Source organism: Charadrius vociferus, unplaced genomic scaffold (genome assembly GCF_000708025.1).
Source record: "Charadrius vociferus isolate BGI_N301 unplaced genomic scaffold, ASM70802v2 scaffold163, whole genome shotgun sequence".
Lineage (NCBI taxonomy): Eukaryota > Metazoa > Chordata > Aves > Charadriiformes > Charadriidae > Charadrius > Charadrius vociferus.
In genome coordinates, this window is record NW_009648332.1 from 12,211,794 (window position 1) to 12,236,403 (window position 24,610).

The window sequence follows — 24,610 nt, forward strand, 5'->3', positions numbered from 1 at the left end:
CACGGCGCTCCGGGCAGGCCCGCATTAGGGGAACCGTTCGTTCAGAGAGAAATGATCTTGACTGACCGCTTTTACAGAGCAACGGTTTATTAAGAGATCAAACCCGGCGAAGGGTGTCCAGAATTATTTCCGAAATCTCAAAATAACTTGAGAATAAGGCTCCCCTGAAGGGGACAGGGCCTTTTCCTCGCTGTCCAAACCGGCCATGTCCGCGGGTCACGGGCCATCCGGGCTGATGCCCAGAAAAGGGGGGGACGCTGTGAAGTGGGGCGTCACGCCGGGCACGGCTGCTGGTGGCAGGAACACGCCGTATGAGCAGAAACTGTGCTCACGATGTCCTCAGATTTCTGGTCCAGCCTAATCTGCCCTTCCAGGTTGAGAGCGGAGTCTGTAAATGAGAAAAGAGGAAAAAGAGGTCGCGTGAGAGGGATTTTTACACAGCAAGGTACTCGTGTTAGTACCGTCAACCTCATGGTTTTTCACAGGATCGCAGTTGGACGCACGGGTGGTGGTGCGCACCCATTCTGCAGACTCACCAGCGGGCACACAGTGGAAGCCCACGGAGATGGGAACGCTGCTGGTGGCTGAACAGCCTTCTACGCAGTGCAGAACTGGCTCCACCGAGAAGCATTTTGCTGCCTTCTTCTCAAATGCAACCGGCTTCTCAATTTTGACAAATTTGCGCTGCAGCTTACAAGCTGGAAAACATGAACTCTCTTAAAGCACCTACAGAATTTACATAATTAACCTTCTGGACTTAATTTGTAGAATTGGCAACAACAAAGACCAATGGATGTACCAAGTGACACAAGCTACGTGACACTTATCTGATTGAAGTGAGTTGATTTTCTGTCAGTGGCTTAGGCTGTGAGAGAACCAGGCATGTGGAGCACCATCCCAAGGACAGGGGCTTGCCAAATAGGACCTAGGTAGGACACGGGTGTCCAAATCCAAAAAGATCCATGTGAAAAACCTGTCAACTGACGCTCAACTTTACCCAGACTTCATTTTGGGGTAGTAGTGGCTCCAAGACATCCGTATATCCACTTCCACACTGTGAGTAGCATCACACCTGCCTTGCCATGGCTGTATAGCTTAGGCCTTAAGCCTCTGTGATCGAGGCTTTTCTGGACCAGTCCCCCCAGGAAAACTTGATCTAAGAATATATTCTAAAAATGACACCATGTGCTCAGAGGGTTGGGTTCCACACAAAATGTAGTGCACCCTAATGTTATCAATACCTTCATGTTGTTATTTTTATGCAGGACCTGGATGGAAGAACAATCGTTCCCGGGCTGAAGGATTCATCTTCAGCCTGAGGAAATTAAAACAGGTATTTCCCACCTCAAATGTCCTCGAGTTTGATAGCCAGGGCTAGATTTTATTATTTTTTTCCTAGGAAACTAAAAGCCTGGAAATAACAGAATGGAAATAAAGAATGAAACTATTAAGGATGACATAAAATGCCTTTTGTCAACAGTCGAACAGCATACTTTTCACACAAACTTACCATCTTAGGGAGTTTTAAGTTTATGATTTTATCTGGAACACACAAACTTCAGGTAACTACATAGTGAGTAAGAAGCTGATATAAAAATGCAACAAAATCAGAACTTTCAGTGAGCTACCAAACTCAGGAAAAACAGATTATTTTTTTAGTCTATGGCCACTAATCACAAAACTAGTGAAAAATATGGTGATTGTGCTGCAATTAATATAAATCATCTATTCATGTGACTTAGTCAAAAGCAATGACATTGATATATGTTAGAAACTTAGTACCTCCAGCACAGGGGTCTTCTGAGATGATCCAGGATTGACCAAAACTCACTGCATCTTTAGCTAAATATCCACTGGGCGTTTGATATTCCCTTTCCTTCTCAGCATCATATTTTCCACAGATACCGCATGTTTTTCCAGCCATCCAGAAAGCAACCTGAATCTTTGTGGAAATAAAGAAATGATGCACTGGTATTTTTCTCTTCTGAAAATAAACCCACTGAAAATAATTTAAAAGTATACCTCAAGTCCATGCCCATCATAATATAGTTTATCTATGCCATAATCCGGAGCTTTTAGTGACAGGCCTTCCTTTTCCTGGCTGATGAGCATGCTTGCTTCTGCAACAAAAAAGCAAAAAGGGATTTCTTTTGAAAGGAAGCTATTGTTTTAGGGTCCAACCTGAACCACGCGTTAAATTCCTGGGGACTTAATGCAAGCTCTAGTGTATCTTGAAAGCAATGGGGGAAATGAGGAAGACCGTACTGCTCCCTGCCCTGGGTCAAGCCTAAGGCCTGTGACAAGGGTGGCCATGGCCGGGCGACATCTAGATGCTTCTTCTGTGGGTGTCTGTGATCAGCACAAGGTACCACAGCCCAGCATTATTTGGTTTGTGCAAAGATATGCAGGATCAGTATCTCTTTGCTCATCTTTCTTGCCACCCCCTATGAAAACTAGCGTGAAGTTGTGTTCAAGTCACCTAATTATTTCTCAAATTAGGGTGATCTTTATCTTGAGACGTGTTTGCAGGATCACATCCTCTCCTTCTTCAAAACATCAGAAAAGATTAAACGAAATATAAATGTGAGTCTCTTACCAGAATTAGATGTGTATGGAACATCTGTTGGGACTTGAACACCATTAATCTTCAACTGGATGAGTCCATCGGAAACATACATGTCAACCTCACTTGAAGTAAAGGAAATGAGTATAAACAAATGCTTCTCCTTCACCCTACTCAGCTCACAATTTCTAGTCCTGGTGTAACCAACACTGCAGGATGTGCATATCATTCTGGCATGAATCACCTACAACGCTTTGGGAGGAAGATCAAGAGAGCCCAGGAAAGCGTGCCAGGAGGAGTGTTCACAATACACCTTTCCCTGGCTTTATTCATCTCTGAGTGTCTGCTTGTGGCCACAGTTCAGGCAGGAAGACACCAGGCTACGGGGACCCTAGCTGCGGAACAATATAATTGTTATTACATTTGCATAAATTGAAGGTGCTTTACATTTCAAAGTAAGATTGGATTCCCTATGGTGGTTCTCTTACAGCCTCAACAGTCTGTGTATTGTAGTATTTTCTTCAGAGTGGTGTTTGCTCTAATGAAGAAATATGAAGCTCAGGCACATCAAAAGCACATCCATACAGTTGTATGAAATGATCAGGAATGATACAGTGACGAGGAATGTCTTTATCTCAAAAGATAGAGCCTATAAAACAAGCATCCTTCTGTTCTTCCACAAAACAGGTGCAGGGAATACTAGTTTCTCTCTGTTTCTCTAACATTATCATACAGTTAGACACACAATTTTCAGAAATAAATAATTACTTGTAATGAAATCTTACAGATCAAAGCCTATTTATGCGCTTTGAAGAATACTCCCTACAATGATTCCGGTATGCATAATCCCATAAAACTTGGAGTATCAGACTATACTTTTAAAGAAGAACCTATGATGGCAGAGGTGATTGCTCCCAGATGAAACAAAGTGTGTCTTAAGTTAATTTCAAATAGATTAGAACATTATGCACCAACTAAGGGATGACCTAAGAGAGTGCCTCTAATCTGGGATAAGTAATTCCCTTTTTAGCTTTGCCCACTTCTGAACATCTCTGCTGAGATGATTGTGGGTGCTAATTGGTTCTAATTATTAGCTTAGTGTAGCAGGCCAGACTAAGTGATTACAATAGTCCCTTTCAGATTTATAGTTTATGCGTCTACCTAATTACGAAGAACTGCAATGAGATGGTTAAATGCTAAAAAATTAATGAGGAATTTTGGGGAGTAAAGACTTTAGGTTACTGTGAACCTCAGATATGTTTCAAAAGCACCTTTGAAAGACAAAGTCCCAAATCCCAGTGACATTCCTAGAAATCTTTCCATTGACGTCAGTAATTTTTGCATGAGTCTTATGCGAGTACCAATCTGCTCTAACAGTCTGGTCATCATGTTTATAGCATGTTCAGCTTGACATCTATTTGTCATTAAGTTTGCAATTACTTACTGGCTGGCAAGTCTGATATTTATTGCTGTAAGGTCAGCAGACTCTTCAAGTCTTTTCATCAGAACCAGGAATTTCAGTTCTGGACTACAGTCCTGCACCAAGATATGGTAGCAATTTGTAGGCATTGAATAGTTAAATTCAACTCCATTGAAGGTTGTGATCGTATTTTGGAAAACTGAACAACGAGCTGAAAAAAAAAACAAACAGTCAAAAGCAAGCATTTTATACTTTATATGACAGTTATTCTATTTTAGATTTGCAATTAAAAAAAAAAAAACAAAAACAAAAAAAGACTATTTTCTGGTGTTACCTATTCCCATGTAAAAGCAAAATGATTCCTTTAGTTGAAATACTGAATTTATGGTGATATGAAAGCAAAACTTTGCCAGTCCCCAGACAGCAGTGTAACCTGCTCATGCTTTAATCATTGGTTGAGATAAATTCTGCTCATGGCTGATGCTGGTGAAACCCTGTGGCGTTTTGACTTTTGTAACTTTGTTGTAGTCAAAAGAATTTCTCAAACGTTGTTGTCAATTCACATATCATTAACACTAGAGGAAATTCACTAAAATGCTGCTACCTTTATTGAGGCATAACCAGGATTAGAAGTAGTTAGAAGACGGCATGGAAAAAAAGCCACACTAGAGTGAGCTTCTCCCTTTTTCACTGTGATGGTATTTTGTTGCAAATCCTGCTAGCTCTGATTAGAAATTATTTTACAAAAATTTTAATTAATAAGGACTAGTTTAGGTATTTACCAAAGAAATATGCATAGGTATAATATTAGTCCACTGATTTCAAGCAAAATGTGACTCCTTATCCCAGGATTACATAAAGCTTTTCCACTGGAAATTTACCCTAAGTAAGTATAATGGGATTAGCTCTTAATACAGCATTAATGAAATAATAATCCCTTCAAAATCAAGTGCAGGAGGCGAAATTAATAGGTATACTTTTGAAGCTGTTTTAGCTTCTACATAACAGCACTAATCAAGCAGAGCACCCCAAATCTGAGGTTACTTAGATGTCCCTCTCATAAATTTTGTAATGTTTTTTTCTTCATGAGCAATTTCTGCAGTGAAGCTGAAATGGATGCATTTGGGAATGGATGCATTTGGAATTACTATTTGGCATGAAACTGAATATTTAATCTTATTTAATATAAGTTTCCTTTTCTTTACATCTTTGCAGCCTCATGATTTTCATACAGACGGGTTTATTTCTATCTGAAATCCAACTGATTTTTTAAATGAATGTAAAATAGTTTTGAGTTATATCAAAAGTATAAATCATATTTACAAAATCTGCAAAGTCAATCAATGCTTGTACAGATAGTTAATTGCTGACCTTTAAGGTTTTCAATGATTGAAAGTGTTGCTTGGGAAAAGACATTCCGGTCAGGGGATGGTAGTGTTGACATCGGTGTACCTTGACTTGAAGGGAATGGCAGGGGAAGCCTGATGGCTCTGTCGTAAATTGTGAGCTGAAAATAGGTCAGAAAACAAACATGAATGCAAATGCAAAATACAGTGTAGGGATGAGATAGCATTTTCCTATAATGTTCAAAGAGGAGCGTACTGACTGAATCTAAATTAGAATCTAGATTTAGGTCAGGGCTAAAAATAAATCACGTCCTCTGTCTACAGCATGAAATAGCTCTACCTCTACGGTTTGATACATCTGAAATCTATAGAATAGCCGTGCTATAAATGAAGTTTGATATTCACCAATTTGCATCTTTTGGGGGAGTTGTACAGCATATTTTCTCACAGTCTGAACGGTTTGCTTAGCCAAGATGCACACCCTCTCCTTGCCTGTATGTTGAGGGCTGCTATTTGGTCATCATGCTGTTCTACAGCCTGGTTTTATTATCTTTTCCAAGACACAGGAAAACCTGTCATCTTCCTGAAGATTTGGGGAGGGGTGGTCTATTTAATAAGTTATTCTTAATGTGCTATTGGTCATGATCATTGTTTCATAAGCTGTTTCTTATTTCATGTGTTTACATGCTATGTGAGAAAAGGAAATGTGTTGTAAGATATTTTCATAATGGCACCAACTGCATGAATATAATGTCCTTGTGATAGGAGCTTTTTCATAGTTTAATAAATAATAAAAAAAAAGCTGGGTAAAAAAAGCCTTTGATTTCATAAGTACTGAATGCCCCAGGATAAAAGATAGTGGAAATAGTTACCTCAGGTAGCTTGAGGACCACATCGCAGGTTCGTGGAGATGTCAGAGCCATAACCAAGGTTCCCTGGTGAGAGGGACCACGTTGTTGCCTTTGGGAATACCCAAGCACGTACGCAGCTCCTGGAAGAAATGAGTAGAACCTGGAAAAGAAGTAAGTGATTAAAACTATCCATCTTTGAAAAAAATGGTTATAATTTGCTCAGGCTAAAATACCCCCATAAAGCACTATACGTTCTGTGCACATGTTATATCAGGGTTTGGTAATACATGGTGTTGTGTACGGGAGGAGAGGCAGGCAGATTTTAACTGTTAATGGGTGAACATCTTCCAGAGACTGAATGGCAGAGTGAAATGAGAAGAAAAGTATAGCCAACTTTTTTAGAACACATTCAGAGTTAAAAACTAGGCACTGGTTACATAAAAACTAAAAAGCTAAAAAATAGATGACCTCGTATTAATGTGTCAGTCATGTGGTGGTAACTTTTAACAAGGATCTTTCACCCACTAAGATTGTCGATGGGTTGACAGGAGGACCTCCATGATCGGGTTCCCTTACAGGCTTGGGACTCAAATAGAGAAACAGAGAAAAATACTCCTTTAAAAAAAGGCATAGTCTCAGTGCGGAACAAAGCTGAGTTCTATGGCTTTGCTCCAGGGTAGTCCATTGGATGGTTTCATCCCCTGTAATAAGGGCAGATAAAAACACTTCAGGTAATTCAGTCTAATATAAAAAAATATCCTCTTCAGTAGACATCTGTTAACCAAATCACCTGTATCCCTTTAACATGAAAGCTTGTGTTGCATGCATATTTTGGTAATTGAGTTGTATGCATCTGTATTTTGGTAGCACAATGAAAAAAGATTAGGCTTTGATACGGATCTATATGTTATTGTGGGCAAATGCATGTATGAATACAATGAATGAATGAATACAGTAGATACTATATGTATATGGATAGACGTATGTGAACTGAACCCAGCAGTTACAGTTTTCTTACGCTGTGTTACACGTTTGCTATTTAGTGTGTGATAAGCCTTAAGAGAAATATTTGTATTACATTCTTCAGAAGCTGGAGATAAGGTGCCTACATTAGGAAATTACTCTCCCTGTACAGTCAGTAAGAGACAGACTCCTTCAGAGAATGAAGGTTAGGCTTCTGCTCTGAGCCTCCATCGATTAGGAAGCATCAGGAGACCAATTTCCTAATTCAAGCACTTTTAATTTAAAGTGTACAATTAGGTGAATTCCATCATCCCCTTTGTTTCAAGTGGTTTTCCAACAAACTAAAATGCACTAGGGTTTGAGGGAATGAATACACAGAAAAAACAGATGTGTAATCGATTTTATAACATCATATTGGCTAAGAGGAATGTTTTGAGCCCAGAAATTGCAGAACAGAGTCTGTAACTATCTGGAGCATTGGCGCAGGTGAATTTTTCAAAAACTAAAGTAAAATCTCACCATCTTGCAGTTGTTCGGACTATTGAAGGTACTTTTGGCCACTCCAGCTTCATCTGCATAGCTGGATAAGCAGCAAATTGCCCTGTCGCAATCTGAGTAGCAATCTGGTAGTCCTGGCAATCTTTACCCCATTTAAGAGAACCCTAGTAGAGGGGAATATATATATTTTTGTATAAAATATAGTCAGGTCATTAAATTTAATTTACATTTGAGCTGGTCATTATTTTAAACTTACCGATACTTTATGGGAACTTATTACTGAAGTATCAGCACAGAGTTTCCATCTACTCGATCCTGTGATGCTTGAAACAAACGTCTGTATCCTCGATCTCATGGGTTGTGTATCAGTGTACAGTACAAGCTGTAATCCCGTCGGCTGCTCGTTTCTGCGGATGGCACGAAGGACTGCAGCCAGAACGGGTGACTTGCTGTCTCCCAAGAATTCAGGCTTAAGTCAGTAGAGAGGAAATAGAGACCAAAGACATAAACAAAGCATTAAAATTACTATATTAAAATCACAGATAAAAAGTATTTGTAAAGGAAAAGTTTCATTCAAAAATCTTTTTATGTAAAATATGGGACAGCATCGTAGATCATTGCTTGATCTATTCAGTTCATATGTGGTTTTGCCACAGCCTTTCAAGGGAGAGCTGTCCTGACCTATGTAAGTAAAACAGTAGTGTTGGGAATCTTTTTTTAAAGTAATTTCAGTGAAACAAAGGAAGTATGGAGTAGGACCTTACTGTATAAAAAAACAATATTACCCAGCTCAGCACTGCTCTCTTACCAACCTGTAGTTTAGCTAAAAGTCTTTTTGATAAAATTAATTTAGCCACATGTTTAAAACTGTGATAATTTGTGTTGCCAGAGGGATCTGTTCAGTGCAGTCCAAAGTGTGGTACTCACATGAGGAGCAGCACATGGCCCCATTCAAAGTCAGAGCCTTGCACCCGGCAGCGGCATCTGCTCCGGCTGTGACTGCCCTACCTGAGCTGTGGGACAGGAGTTCCCCCCTGGCCAGGGGGGAGCTGCAGGTGGGATGAGCTGTGGGGCAGTGGGTCCCCCCTGTGCTGCCAGATCCGGGTGACAGAGACCCACAGAAGGATTAGGCGAGACAGAGCTGGCAGGGGCTTAGGGGGAAATAGGGAAACAGCAAGGCTGTGGCTGAGGAAGAAGGTGTATGCGGTAAGACCATTGGGGACGACTGGGAAGAGTTCAGGGAACTAGTAATGTGGTGAAAAGACAGACAAGAGAGGTGAATTCAAGTTATATGGAAATGGATGGAGGAGAAGGTAGATCTGGTTGCCTTTTTCCCTCAAGTTACTTGCACTAACAGCTGGGAGATGCTGGTACAGAGGGGGTGCCTCAGCAAAGTAAGGCTTACAATTTTGTAGGTGTGTAGGTCGTTGTCTGAAAGTGTGGAATTTTCCTTTGAGAAAATCTGCTCCAGATTCCATCAGTTCTTACAATAGTTCTTACAGGAGGACCAGGTACCATTAACTATGTACTGTGCCGTTATTCCTGACCAAACACCCGAATAGCTCTCAAAGTTGGAGCATTACTGCAAAATCAAGGTCTTTTCAAAGGCCTTGTATGGTCCTGCTAACATCAACAGAAGTACTTGGCAGTGAAGCCCTAATGAACAAAAGAGTGGCAGAGTCAAATCCTGAACTTTTAGAGAGAGCTATGCAATAAAAAATATTCTTGAAACCAGTTTCTGATCAAGCAGGTCACCACTTGTAAAGTTCTCATTTTTATAGTGAATTATTTACTGAGTAACACAAATTTCAACACATACAGCAATACATTCCAGTTTCGTTAATTAAGTAGCCTGTATTGAGTGAACCTTAAAAAAAACATTTAATGGTTATTCAATGTGCTCACCTTTATAAAACAGGAAACAATTCATTTTCTTTCTATATATTTTCTAATATGCTAAATCAGCATATTTTTCCTATTCTGTAATGAACACACAATAGCTGGAAATCCAAAGTAAATGTTTTTATTTCTTGTAGATTAAGACACTCACCTGAGACATGTCTCTAGAGGTGCCTTCATCACTAGCTGAAGAAGAGGAAGAGCTGATGCTGCTGTTCAGGACTTCCCTCCCTGGGTCCTGCAAAAACAGAGAATCACCTTGAAGCAAGTTGCTTACCACATGTCATATTTTTATTCTCAGAGAACTAAACTCTGATTGCAGCAAAGTTAGTGAGAGCAGTTGTAGGCCCTGCTCACAGCATAAGCAGTAAATGTACCTGTTCATCTGCTGGCTTGAACCAAAACTGGTAAACAGGTAGATTTGCCTGTGAAAATAGATAGTATGTAAGAAGATGTAAAGAGAAGACAAAGAAATAACTTTTGACAAATGCGTTAAAAAAGTTCAGTATTGGGTATGGAAAAAAGGCAAAACAAAATTGTGTTTTTTAAACATTTTAAACTGAAATCTTCTGAAATGTGAAACTTCTTGAACTGAAATGCTTCAGAGGACCAAAGAGGATAACAAGGAGAAAAAGCTCTGCTAGGTAGTTACCTTGTTCATCCTGCAGCGAACAGCCACCCTCAACAGACTATTTTGTCTTTCTTTGGTCCATGTTCTGTGGGCACAATTTCCTGATGTACACAAACATTCACTACAAGAAATAGAAAAGGGTCCAGCCTGGGTGAATTACCTGTTCACTGAAATATTCACTGCCCCCACTGCAGTGCCTGTCTCCAGAGTGGTCTTCTCCGCTGCTGCTGCTGCAGATTTTACTGCTAGCAGAGCTGACACTGCTGCTGCTGCCACTCTTGTAGCTGCCACGCTTCTTCCCAGATTGCCTTATTTCATCTTTCTTGTTTTCATTTCCAGGCTCTTTACCGTCAGCAGAGGAAGCAGTGGAAGAAGAGGATGAACTGGAGAGGGGTGTTGCACTGGGCTCTGCCCAGAGGTCTGTAACTGCAGTCTTTACTTTTCTGTCAATCCGTTTCTTACGGTGCCGTGTTTTATTTGCGACCTCCAAAAACAGTTCAAAGCATTATGAATTTATAGCTTGTTCTGTAACATTGTTCTGGGTGTCAGACAAGATGCTCACCACAGACTTTCAAGGAAATACAACTTCTTGGCCCTGCACACTGCAGAAGCTGCACCAGAACTCACGTAGACCCATTCCTCCCAGCTGAAATCCTTGCTTTCCCATGCCAGTTTTCCACACTGAAAACCCTTGGCTTCATTTATAGGGAAATATTTCCTTCTCTAACGTTCTAAGTTTCTTACCTTGAACATATTTTCAATGCCTAGAATCTTCTTCAGTTTAGCTTGTATGTCCTCATACAGAGATGTCTCATCCTCTTCCTTAGATCCTGAGCTTGCAGCATCAATTATTTTGGAAGCTGCTTTGGATCCTGTCTGAATCTCCAGCTGTATTTTGTCAATATCAGCATCTGCATGAACTAAAGTCAAGATACTTACATTCCAGGGTTGTGCTGCTTGAGCAGCATTCACAGAGATTGACAGAAAAGCTTTTTGTTGTGACTGTACCTGGCTTTAAAACTATTTTGGCTTCGAGTTCTCCAACTAATTTGTGCAGATAGGTTTTTCTTATGAAAGCAGAATTTCGTGACTTTAGGCTGAGACAAGCAGAACATCCCAAACTCTCAAATTTTCTACAGAAGATGTGTGCGTAAAGTCTTCTTCCTATACTGTGGTGATGTGCCTCTTCTGAACCTTGCTGGTATCCTTTGGATATCACACTAGGAATATTGCTTTGCTGCATTAAACAAAAATATGGCAAATAAAGATATTTTCCCCAAAAAAATTCGTCACAGCTCCTAAAATCTTTCCTCCTATTGAGGAGAATGATGACAGTCCTGCCTAAGTAAGGAAGCACTGCTTAAAATTAGAGATCCGAGCACTGGAAGCAGTGGGGTTTCCTCCAAAGTGCTCTGTGGAAGAGCACAGCTCTCCTGCCCAGCCTTTCCCAGGCAGTGTTTCACAAACACGCTTCCCAATGAGAACCTGCAGCACTCTTTGGAGGGGCTATTCCTCTGCATCAGTTTTGGGCTACAAGCCCTCCTGTTGCAAGTCAACCTATCCTTCTCATACCAGCCTCAGAAGCTGAAGAGCACGTAAGAGAATGGGCTTCTGCAATCCACTGCGGGGATTACCTCAGGATTTGGGATATAACCTGCCCAAGAGCCATCTTTTCCACATTGCTGTGGCTCAGCAAAAAAGGGACATTGTACAAAGGATATGACTTTCACACACCTTCCCCATGGCTGTAAAGAAGTAGGAAGACGTGCTGTCAAAACAACCCTACCTGCATGAGATGATGAGGGTGAGGCTGTGAATTATCATGTCTTGAACCCACTGGGGCTTATGTTAGGCTTGATTTGGGATGTGTCAGGCACCTATTGAGTCTCACAGCTTCTGTGTTTGTGATCTGGTTAGCCAGGTGCTGTCCTGGGGGTGCTCAGCCCCTCTGAGGAGCTGTCTGTTCTCTACCTGTCTGCAATACAGATGGTGAGAGGCCTCCTTACCTTCCAGCTGCCAGGTCTTGAAGATCTTTCTGATGGCTGAAATGGCTGGTCGGAGATACTTGGTACTTCTCCTCTGGGGAGAAGCTGGGATTTCTTTTCAGAATCTACTTTTTCCATGTTCCTTGAAATAGCATACACTTCACTCCTGTGGAGGTGATAAATGGCACACAAGTAGCATCTGATTTTGCTTATCTGTTTTGCTGGTGCAAAAAAAGACAATACTAAGCTTTATGTGGCTGCCAAGGTACGGCAGAGCCTCACAAAGAGTTGTATGTTCATGATTTTATAACAGGGAGCTCACACTCAGTAATACATAATGAGCAAAATGCAACAAGCTCTTCTGTACCTCACAGCTGCGAGCTCAACCTCCTGACGGCAGGGAGGCGTTTCAATCTTCAAATTTTTCTCTTTCATATTTATCCTGGCATCGAATTTCATTGTAGTGTTGGCACTGAACTCTGCATGAAATTCAAGACCACTCTGAAAGTATTGTGTATTAATCCCCATCATTGCAATCATATGAAAATACGCTCTGAAAGAGTGGAAATAAAAACATGCATAATTACAGATTAATATGCACATATTTAACTTTGAAATGCCAAATTGCATTTTCATGCTGTTCTCTTACATGCTATTGTAAGAGCCACTACTGATGGATAAAGAGATGAATCATATAACATGATAAAAAAAGCTGAAGAGCCGCTGGAAAAGGCAAGGGGATTTGTCTGATAAACAAAGCTAACATGGACTCTCTTGCTGCATCCTCACTGATACATTGCTTGAGGATAAGCTAATGCCAAAATCTCTACTACCTTCAGATTGCGTCCAGTTGTTTATTAATATTATGACTATTATTATGATAATTATTACTATTATTGTTATTACTACTGTTGCATTTGCTTTTGGGGATCCAGAAGCATTTCCCTTTGCCTCCTCAAATCCCCCCAGCTTGTGCCTTGGGGTGATGCTATTCTATGTTGAACTTGTAAAAACCTTTTCATACATAAGCAAATGTATCTTCACAGCTTAATATCTTTAGTCACTGAACAGGTACAAAAGTGAGCGTTTTCAGCAACGGCAGAACAGCGCAGCGTCCCTTGGGATACAGTGCACGTTGCTACGTTTGCAGGGTCATAAAAGCATGTGTGTTACTTTGTCGCTGTCATGGTTTGGGCCTCAAACCAGGACACTCACAACTTCACTGCTCTGGACTAGCACAGCCATCCCAAATCTGGGACAAGTAAGACCCCTGTATAACAGCATGCAGTCACATATCTATTTCAAATATCAATATAAATGCTGGTGTGTGTATGTGAAAATATATGTCATTTTTACTTTGGCTTGATGTCAGCATGAATGTCCATGTTGGTTTCCAACAACTGTGAAGGTCTAAAATTGTCAGATAATGGCGGTGACATCTGTATATCCACTGCAAAAGACAAACAGGAATTGTATGAACAGAGAAACAAATGCTGGAGATGCAATGTTTTCATGAAGCATAGAAGTTAACATGTGGGCAGTGGTTTTACATTTTGAAATACTTTACGTGATAGTTTAAAGATGGCTACTCCAAACCAGAGTTATACAACTATGTCCAAGGTGAAACATGCTAATTACTTCTCAAACCCTTTGGAGGTAGCTGAACACCGGTGTTTCCACATTACAAGAGTATTTTTCAAGATTATAGAGGGATTTAACTTCAGACCCACAATTATTGTGGGGAAACCGCTCATTTTGGTATCCTAAGCTTACCGTTGGCCGCAGCCTGGGCCAGCGCGGCGCCACACAGACTGAGCTCCAGTGGCACACCGACCACCGTGGGGACAATGTGCCGCAGCTCAGTCACCATTGCCGGCAGGGTCCATTGGCCTGAAATGCCTCTCTGGACCTCTTCCACCACTTGTTTCACCGCCAGCTGCCAGTTTGATGATCCAGTTAGACTCTGAAAACAGAGAAATAAGTTAGGTAAGTAGGTAAGAAGAGACAGGGAGGGGAAATTATTCAGCACCACAGACAAAAAAGACAACAGCCTCGTCAGTACCATCATGGTCTGCTGAATGGCATCTTTATCAATGTCCACAAAGGCGATCTCTTGGCCCAATACTTTGACATAAGCGGACACCAGAGGGTCTTCGGGAGGTGGTTCTTTCCATCCCAGAAGCTGTGGTGTTAAGGAGACATAAGGAGAAAGAAAAGCAGCAGATGATGTTACTTCAAATACAGTAACGTATTAGCAAAGTGTAGATCTCATCTGAAGGTGCTCACCATTGTTCCTTAGCCAAAAACTAATAGACATCTTACAGGTCTGTGGCCTTTCTTATGTTGCATAACTGACTTCAGTGGGAATTTTCCCACACAAGGATGAGGTAAGGACTTGGTAATTTCTGCTGCTCTAAGTACTGGGTGACACCTAAGGACTTATGGACAAAAATCTTATTCAAGAATTGTTTTAAAGGACAAGAGCAACCACTTAATGTGTTTTAACATACACTTGAAAACACACGAATTTTAGCTACCGGCATCAGTATTGTCTTTTGTACTGTACATTAAGGGCTGGCACATGTTGAGTGAAAACGTGGCATCTGTTGACAGCGTAAGTGCAATGTAAGTACATCTTTCCATGACCAAACAGGATGACTGACTCCTTTCTCACCGAAACATCAAAGGGACGACTCGGTGGGTGGGTGATGCAACCCCAGCGCTGGCGGGAATTGTGTATTACAAACAGGTCAGAAGGGTGCATAGAGACATACCGTTTTACCGAGTTCCTTCAGTGTCTTGTATGTATCATACTCAGCAAAGGGAATATTCTGCTTCCTGATAAGGTCAGTTAGGCTTTGTGACCGGAGAGCCACCTGTAGGAAACAGAGCTGGTGATAGAGCCCAAGCACATGAGAGCCCAGGAAAACCTTTGTACCTGGTATTACACTCACTGAGGCCGCTCTAAATACAGACTTCATGAAGCCATTGTACTTATAAGGCTATGTCTACCTGGCAGATGACTGCAGGCTGTGGCTGCAGATGCTGAGGACGTGCTAAGCCAACTTTGAATTAGTCAGCAGGGATAATTTTAGGGCAGCGCAGAGCTCAGCCCAGGCTGCAAAGGTTGCCCAAGAAGCCTGCATGCTGTTACAGGGAGCTTCATGCTGCCTTGGCTGAACTGCTGGCTGAAATTTAATTTCAGGTGCTATTTCCCTGTACTTATGCAAAATACCCTAGATGCCATGCAACTTTAGGTAGGCAGATGAATATTCTGCTGCATAAACTTTCCTCTGCTCTCCTAGATTTTCATGCCTATACTGAATGTATTCATTGATGAATGTATGTGTCAAGAAACCCAAATAAACAAAGAAGCCTAAGTAAAATCATAATCATTATCTAAATTTTCTGTTCCATATCCGCCCTCACAGCCAGAGATGGAGTTAATCAGTATGTCAGAGTCCAAACGGCTTCACAAGTAATACTATCTGTAGCTGGCTTGGATCTAGCTGCATGTTTAATGAAGTACTTACCTCAATAATATCCGTTGCAGTATTTGCATAATATCCTCTTACTTTTGTGATTATATCAGATGGAAACATGGTGCTGGGACTGTTCATTAGGTAGACCCTCCAAATGGCACCAGCCTGATATTCAGCTACCACAGGAATAAAAAGCAACGGAGATTTTGGTTAGGGTCTGTGAGATGCCTGGTGCATGTAAGACACCTCAGGTACATGCTGTAGTAGATCACAAGGGGTTCTGCTGGGATTCAGTACCACAGGTCCTCAAGTTTGCAACCTCAAGAGGAGAACTTTGTTCTAGTGCAGAGTCAACACAAGCACAGTGACTGAAGAAGGAGGCCTAAATCCATGTGCAGGCACTGCTTTCCCCAGCAGATACCCGAAGAATAGCAGAACACCCTCAGGGGATTTTGCATCTTAGGAGGCTCTTGTGCTTTTTCTGCTTCAAGAGTGCACTAAACTCACAGCCCATGATTGGATTTTGGATGAAAATCATGGAACAAAATAGAGGCATTGGCTACGTAACCTGAAACAATAAAGAGGACACCTGGTACTCACGGGAATAATCGCCGACATGAATGACCTTGCTGTAACGATAGCTCAGCCTGTCAAGTCTGGGGCTCAGTAGTTTAATGGCAATGTTGCAGGCAGCAGATCTAAGTAATAAAGCATTAAGATCATATGAAGATAGTCGAGTGTGACCAAATTGTTAGAAAACTACAAGAGAAAAATCACCATTTCCTACTAAAAAATGTACTTCTTCCTCTACTTACAGATTATAGAGCTGTGGGATCCTGCCTGTTGCCAAAGCCTTCATGTGTGAATATGTGAAACTGGCTACTTGTAAGCTGGGCTCCGTCAGCAGCGAGCTGGCCATAGCTGTTACAGTTGGAAGAGCAGGCTTAGTTTCGAAGAGGACAACGCAAGCCACCATTCGGACGTTAGGAGCAAGTGTATTGTCCATAAAGACCTGGAGGGAGATCTCCCTTACCTAGAGGAGGAAGGTACAACCTGTGAGTACCTCATAACTTCTCAGTGAGAAGTGGTTCCTAAACTGTTCTTGTGTGATCTGCAGTGAATGAAGACCAAAACCTGAAACAGAGACTTAAGCATGGGACCTACCACTGAAAATGGAGATATTGCTGGGTGCACAGTGAACAGGCCTGGAAGAAACAGCCATTAGTAATGGGCCTAGTGTTACAGAGACTAAGGCACTCTCTTTCCCAGGATATCAGCAAGGACGGGGTGATATCAGAAATTTGCAGTGTGGGCAAGAGGAAGACCAGTAACCGAGAAATCTGCCCAGAGTTGCTGACATTACCCGATGGCTTTATTATTCCTGAGTCACTAAGTAAACCCAAACCATACCCTCTAAGAGGTTTTTAAAATAATAATTTCAGTTACTTTTGCGGGGTCTTTTCTGGCAATTTTCCTCAAGGCCAACACGGCATCAGCATGAATTCTGTTTGGTAATGAAGCTGCAGCCGGGGAAAACGTTGGCAAGAACTTCAGGATGCGTTTGATACTGGCCGGCTCTCCTGCATTGCCGATGGCTTTCAGGGCCAAGGCCATATCTTTGGCATCACCTTTGCTGGTGGCTTCAGTAGCAAGGTCATGGAGTGGCTGAAAACAGAGTAGACCGTGTTAAGCTTACCAGGTAACGATCTTTTATTGATACATAAAAATAGGCATTGCCATAGCAAGCAAAATAACTACTGGTGCAGAGCCCTGAGTAAAGCTGTTCAGATTTTTCTCCCAGGAAAAATCTCACCATCATTATCAGGACGCTAAACATGGAACATACAAGCAAACTTGGTTTTCTCCTTACGCGGTGTGGTAATTGATTTTAAATTGTGCCTGAGCCCAAGCATAGGAGATAATCCTAGGTGGATGCCTGCACCAGAGAATCTGTTGCAAGTTCAGGAGCAGTCCCGAGCTGGTGCTGGGTTCAGTGGTTCCCTGGGGCGCCTCCACCAGCCCTGCCAGCCTGCAGCCCCCGGGTCTGCACAGCTGCAGGGTTACACTTCCATATTTTTCACTTCCTATGGCGATAGCACGTTTACTTAAACGGTTTTGCTGTTCTGAGAAGAAAAATTACCCTTCTGGTGGCTTGGCTTTGTTTCACTCTTTTTCGGAAGATTTAAACACATGTCAAACAGCAGCAGGCCATCTCGGTGCTGTGGTCCCTGTGAGTAAGGAGCCAGAGCTGCATAGTCCGAGGACAATGTCCTGAATATTTCTGAGAGTGACATGCAATTATGGAGCAGGGCCAATTTGGAAGCACTAACCTATGACATAGCTAAAGCTTTGCTTATGTTCACCCTTTAGCGCCTTTTTAATAGATTTTTTTTTTTAAAGTACATTCTACCTAATGTAAAAGTAGGGAGAAGAATTATCATTATTTTGCTTTAATCCTAAATTTATCATACCTAAACTAATTTTCAGGCTGTTTGTAGGATCCATTATCCCCACAGGCTTCTACCACTTACATCTGAAATTCTGAACTGTTAAGACCAGATTTTTCAAAGGCATCAGCTCAGTGTTTCATTCTGTCTTTGCAATTTTGCAGGCAATCACAGCTAAGGGTGAGGCATGTAAACAGGGAGTTACCTAATTGCCAGCATTGTGAGAGCTAAATTAGAGGCATTTTAAAAATTTCTACCCCCTTATTAATAAGAAATGAGAGTCACCTACCTGAAGAAGTTCATTTGGACAAAGTGAAGGCTGAGCACAGTATTTATTTACCATGCTACCATATCCCAGGTAAACAATTATTCGATGCATTGATGCTTTCTGGATTTGGGGACAGGTCAGAAAAGCCTGCAGAAGAAAGAAGTAGCAGTCTTTAAGGTTTCTAGTACTTAGAGCTGGTATTTAGTGGAAATTACATTTGAGAAATAAATAGATAAAATTGCTTTGGATTTTTCCTAAATATTTTCAGTAGTTAAATCTAATGCTAGTCATTCAGCTACAATAAAAGTAAATAGACTTGCTGCAGTTGTACAGTAAGTACTTTAGATTTTAGTTACATGATATTATTTTCTTGTTTGCTTTTTTTTTTAATATTTTTTCAAAAATATATCAGTAGCAGTTTTCTTAGGATTTGTGGGTTTTAACACCAAGTATCAAAGCCATAAAAAAATTTTGGCAACAAGCATTCCCCATTTTTGTTAATAGCTTGCATTTTACAAATTTAGAAGGAAATATGTTGCATCTTTCACTTATAATTCTGTGAATTCACCTTTAAAAAGGGGTGAGGGAGAAACAGAAGGAAGAATGATCTGCACTCACTGAGGCAACTTCTAGGGTTTGCTTGTTGGGTGTAACGAAATGGAAGGCGAGAGGGAGAGCAGCAGCTGCTTCCCAGATGTTCAGCTTCTCATCATGAATTTTTTGCTTCAGGAATCTGAATGTGTCAGTAGCTCCAGCAGCACAGATGGCACTCAGGAACCAATGCCTGCCAGGGAGAGGAGGATTCGTTATCCCCGTTGCCCAGTGTGCCTCTGATCGGAGATCCTGGCTGAAGGCAATGCAGTTACCTGTGGGGAAGGTCGTTGGCAAACTGCACCCACAAAGACTCAATTTGATCAAAGGTCACTACACGAAAAAGCTGGACCATTTGTAAGAACTTGGCTGAAGCTTCTTTAGTGGCTCCTTCCTTGTTATTCTGAACTAATTGCCGCAGTATTTCTGTTAACTATGGGAAAAAGCAGACAGTTGGGAGGATCCATGTCTAAAATAATTATGTGATGATCTGTTGACCTTATAAATAACGAAAGAGTATGAAAAACAAGCCTCTAATACCTGTAAATCTGGATTTTTAATCCTTATTAGAGGAATTGGCATCTGGAGTAGCTCTCCTGAGAAATGATAACGAAGACTCCCCTGGTTTTGCAGCTGAATTTTTGGTGCACTGATGGGAGTCCTTTTAATGTCGACCAAAGACAGTGCTTGTCTTCAAGGGAAAGAAGGAAATGCATCAGTAGCCTTTAACTGCATTGTGTGTGTGGAGGACACGTACAGCGGTTGGAGCAGACTGAGGGGTGCCCAGCAGGACCGTTGCGTTGACCACAAACAGATCGTGCGCTTCTCCGTTTATGCATTGCTCAGGATTATCTGGAAATGTCACAGGACTGGCAAAAGGTTTCTTTAGAGTTTGCCAAAATCTCTGAGAGGTTGGACAAATGTTTCAGGTGCCCCAGCGAAATGTCCAAATGGCAGGACACGGGACCTGGCTGGGCATCCCGAGGGATGTATGGTGCCTTGGCCCTTTGCAGCCCACAGGCCAAAGGCTTGTTAACTCACAAATCAACAGTAAATATGTTTTAGGCATCTCCTCCTGGCTCTGATAATCACAGCTATGCTAAGGACCTGCACGGTTCCTACCTTGCCTCCATGACTGCTGCCCCATTGGGTTCATTGAAGGGAGAGATCTGGTACACCTGCTTGGATGTAGCAGACGTCATCAAGGCACCACTGTCATCATACTTCATCTTGTAAGTGAACATCACCGTGCCCTTAATGTTTCTGGCTTTCTAGAAGTGCAAAGAGACCCACTCAGAAATAGGAACGGGTAGAAGTTAATTAGCACAGATGAACCAAACTCCCTAGTAGCATCAGTGCGACGTATGAGTGTTTAGCTGTGGTTTACGCCCAACCGTGCTGCTCGTACCAGGGGGCAGGTAGGGCAGGGGCGGATATACGCCATTCCCATGTTCTTCACCGCTTTCTCCTGGCAGTTGGTCAGGTCCTTGCTTTTGGAAATGGTGGCACGGTTATTCTTGCTGTCGTCCTGGATAACGTATCTAGTTTGGCAGATGCCTTCAATGCCAGCCTGTGAGTATTGATTTAAACACAATGAACTTTCCACTTGAAACAGCAATAAATAGGTCAAAGAAAATTTCGTGGGAAGTGTATGTACAGGCAAGTTACTATATAACAGTAAAATGGCAATAAAAGTAAAATCAGAATGGACAAAACAAACCTCCTGTAGTTCATACACATTTTGTGACTTTTTGATGGTTATCTGCATCATGTTCAGAATCCCTCTCACTAGGTTAGTGCACAGGATGGGACAGTCCTCAGGGGCGAAAATACTTCCAACCCTTCCTTCGGTGTATTCAAACTTAAAAGCTTGGCTGAAGCATGCAGCAATGGTCTCTGTGAGTCTTGAAGATGGAGTGAAGGGGTCCGTGGGCCAGAAGCCATTGAATTCCTCCAGCTTTGGTGATCGAATCTGTGAATAACATTAGGAAAACATTCATCCAGTTCCCCATCAGTTTGAAATAGTGCAATAACGGGGAAACTGGGCTCTTCAAATCCACAGCCAAACACAAGTCACTTGTCCAGGAGCAGAGGAAATGTTTTCCTCCTCAGACTCCTGCTCTGGGCCTAGGAAGCGCCCTTGAAATGCAATTTGCATGAAGGATTTCTGCCAGAAAAATGAGATTGTGCAAGCAGCATTCAAAACTTCAGCAAATCTGGTGAAGCTTGCTGGGCGAGTGAAACACCGGCTGCCAGCAATCTGTGCAGAAAGGATACTCGCCTGTTTTCCCCAGATGTCCAGTGAGATCTTCCTTCAGTCTGCAAGGCAGCCAAGCCATTGGTCAAGCTGCCTGCCTAAACACACGGGGACTATTTTGGCTACTGCTCCAGGTCCAGCACATCCCAGAGCGCTGAAGCCACGGCACAGATGATGGGGAAGCAGAGATGACCGCAGGACCTCGTATGGGAAATGGCCCAGCAGGAGCTGTCGTCTTTCTTTGGAAGCGGCTATCATAATTTTGAGTTTATCAAGCTGTAAAGCTTGCACACAAGTCCTTGACTGCTACCTAGTGGGAAATGTGTGCCTGCATGCACGTACCTATCTAGTCACATACACATACACGCACACCTCCCACCCTCGCACATAAAAGGACATGTTCTTGCACAGAGGGAAATGGTGTGGTTTTACTGCTCTGTTTTATTTTAGGCATTTATAATCCTTGCTGCAAGGGTGGCTTGCCTCTTGCACGTTTTCTCAAATTAAATCCTACTTGAGACTATTGTCTGCAATTGCTAAAGTTATAGCAGCTCTAGCAAGGTTACAGAGAGCCTGCAATTGCAGCAGCGTTTAAAGTTTGATAATACGTATTCATTCATGCTGTTTCAGTAATATATGCACAGGATTGCAGATTGAATAAACTCCTAGAGTGAATGCTCAGTGCCCTCTTACAGCTTTCTCCCCACTTGGTGTCTTCTTGGTCCCTTTTCTGTGGTCTTTCCTTCCATGGCAGTATTTTAAGTTGTTTGGTTTAATCTTTTCAATGAATAACTGTGCTTCCAGCTCTGGTATCATTATGCTAAGCACAAGCATTACCATTAGAATCCTTCAAGTTTGAATTAATGCCTGCATGAAGAATATCAAAAGGAAGATAGTGGAGACAGATGGGACTTCCTCATGTGATACCTGAATTCAAGCGCCGAGCCTTTCTCAGGCTATGGACCAGGTTGAAAAACATGAACATTTCATGCTTGAATTCTCATTCATACTCCAGCTTAGTGTTGCTTTAGTAAAACTGTCTGAAGGGCATTTCTTTAAAGCAGCTGCCTGCCATATTTCTGCATGGGGATGAACCTAAGGCAGCTTGAGTCAAGAGGACTCGGGTACTGATGGCAGCAGAGCTGGAGCAGCTCTGCCTCCCTCCCACAGAGGTGTGGGCTGCTAGGAAGCCTGTGGTGCTTTCTGTAATTCACTACCCATAACCCAAAACAGTTTGGCTGCAGCTGGAGACACTCAAGTGGTGCCCTCAGCTCTCCCCAGCACAGCTCAGGGGTACAGGGGTGCAAAGCTCCGTGCCCATGCCCGCACCTCTGCCTGCGCTGGGGAAATCATCACTGCCTGAGCGAAATTGCTTGGTCTGACATTGGGCTTACAGGAAGGGAAGAGAATCTCAGCACCAGGAAGGGCCCTAAGCTTTTATGTGAGCTCTGCATCTTTTTGTCATTTATTTTACCAGCCTGGACGTATGAAGCAATCGTCTGTAGCTGCGTAACGTGGGCGGATGGGTGGGTTCCCATGCCCATGGGGATTTACCTGGAGAAGGTGGTCACTGTGGGACACATGGCTGATCTCCAGCTTGCAGGTCAACCTCACCCCCGCCATCGCCAGGCCTCTGCTGGGCAGTCCATGCAGGATGAAGCTCTCGTAGCCATACAGGTAGGTCTTGCCGGTATGAAAAATGGGCTCTATTAAAATTGAAAAGAAAATGCAACAGAAACAGCTCCTTCGTTACGATTGTTGTGATGTTACTCGCAAGAACCATCCCAGCAAAGAAGGGTGAAGCTGCTGCTGCCACCAAAAAATAGGTGCATGCAGCGGGCACAGCTGCAGGGGAGGGCAGTGTGGGAGCTGCTCGCTGGTGGTGACACTTACCAAGGTCCTGCTTCTGGCCCCCTGCATGGGAGGAAAGAGAAGGATGCATGAGAAAACCCCCACCTCTGTGGGCACTTCATATTTATTATTCATTTACTCAGTGTGCTAATGGTTGGCAAACAACCAGGAATGTGCACCCCACACCCCCTGGGGACACCAAGCCCATGCCAGCCCCCCCTGGCTAGCTGCTGCTTGCTCGGCTTTTCCCCTGCTGCTAAGCTTAGGCACAGAAATTTAATAGTTTACAGCCAAAGTTGTAAAAGGGCTTCAGCAAATTGAGCTGTAAATATCCCTGAAAAGCCCCGAGGAGATGCAGTTTGCTCAGGACCGCAGTGGCCATCACAGCTCAGCAGTGCTGGTAAAGCTTCAACTTACCCACGAGGGTGAGCACCAGGGCCAGGACGAGTCCCTTCATGCTAAAAGCGACTGAAGACTGCAAGGGAAAATGTGCGGCTTTTATAGAAGAATTATTAACAGGCACAGTGAATTTTGTTGAGTTATCAACTTTTTATCAACCACTCAAACCCTTTGAGGGAGAGGGGGTCGGGGACAAGGTGCCGGCTGTTATTGCTGAGCCAAAACCATCACAACTGCTTTTGTTCTCACTTCATCAACTGAATGCACTGGAAGTACGTTTTGAAACTAGTGCTTAAAAGTATTGAAATATAGTTAAAGCCAAAATATTTATTGTGTAAGAAAAACTACCAATTATCCCTGGAAGCACCCAGTGCTATTGCAGTCTGCGCTGACTTTGTCCAGGTTATCCTGACCTGACCATAAGGCACACAGCTTATCTAACTGATAGTGCCCCAGCAGGATTGTGCAAAAATCCCCGGGCAGCCCTCCCGTGACACCGTGCCCATACCTGCCCTGCTGTGAGCGGGACAGACTGTCACCCACAGTGCTACTCTCTGGGGACAGGGACTTCACCCAGTCACACAAACCTACCGTCATTGTCACCAAGGCCATGGCTAAACGCCGCTGATGTTCATGCTTCCCTCACCTGCCTTCTCTTACCGGGCTGATGCGTCTGCCCCTTTCACCAGTGTGGTTAGCCATAGAGGGGTGTTGCTGAGGGTTGCCCCCACGAGGAGGGATGCGTGAGGCTGAGGGATGTGACAGACACAAACCTCTCAGTTTACAAAGATGTACACAGTGTGATTCACCCAAACTCATTTCACATCACGCAGCAAGGGGCAGCATCTTCACCCCACGGTGCAGCCCCCTTCTCCCACCGGTTGGCATTTTCCCTGTCCTTTTGGAGGCAGCCCCACAGGCCCCTCAGGCTGCTTTTGACTCCGGGGTTTGACATCGTTCCTGAATCCCCTGGTCCTCCACTGCTGGGACGTAGAACTGGGCTCAACTAAAGCAGAGGGAGCCACCTGCCTTGTTCACATCAGGAACCTGCACGAGGAGGGTTACGGCAGCCGTGGACTGAGGGGTTCATGTTGGTGCTGTACAGCCACTGTTTGCCTACCAACCTTCTCCTCCACGGGCAGGGAACCGAAGCTGCTGC

General features: G+C 42.9%; 2 protein-coding genes across 2 annotated transcripts in view; both read right to left on the reverse strand.

Moving 5' to 3' along the window:
* The window catches only part of CTBS (chitobiase, di-N-acetyl-), a 5,741-nt gene extending 5,534 nt beyond the window's left edge, over positions 1 to 207 (reverse strand). The window contains exon 1 of the mRNA XM_009884881.1: positions 148 to 207. Coding sequence (XP_009883183.1) covers positions 148 to 207 — 60 coding nt within the window. The remainder of the gene's footprint in view (positions 1 to 147) is intronic.
* A 65-nt stretch (positions 208 to 272) lies between these two features.
* On the reverse strand, positions 273 to 23,509 carry LOC104286148 (vitellogenin-2-like). Its single transcript, XM_009884709.1, has 35 exons — positions 23,470 to 23,509; positions 23,095 to 23,115; positions 22,756 to 22,907; positions 20,665 to 20,916; positions 20,353 to 20,514; positions 20,067 to 20,215; positions 19,485 to 19,635; positions 19,220 to 19,377; positions 18,972 to 19,137; positions 18,375 to 18,500; positions 17,085 to 17,303; positions 16,454 to 16,671; positions 16,239 to 16,336; positions 15,690 to 15,814; positions 14,931 to 15,032; positions 14,219 to 14,338; positions 13,930 to 14,119; positions 13,513 to 13,606; positions 12,524 to 12,709; positions 12,178 to 12,322; positions 11,180 to 11,408; positions 10,916 to 11,091; positions 10,332 to 10,655; positions 9,918 to 9,965; positions 9,692 to 9,778; positions 7,898 to 8,110; positions 7,663 to 7,805; positions 6,202 to 6,340; positions 5,355 to 5,490; positions 4,008 to 4,194; positions 2,597 to 2,688; positions 2,023 to 2,120; positions 1,783 to 1,942; positions 537 to 698; positions 273 to 388 (listed from the first exon to the last, which is right to left on the reverse strand). Exons 1-35 carry the CDS (start codon positions 23,507 to 23,509, stop codon positions 273 to 275), a joined length of 5,184 nt encoding a protein of 1,727 aa, XP_009883011.1.
* Positions 23,510 to 24,610: the final 1,101 nt, after the last annotated feature.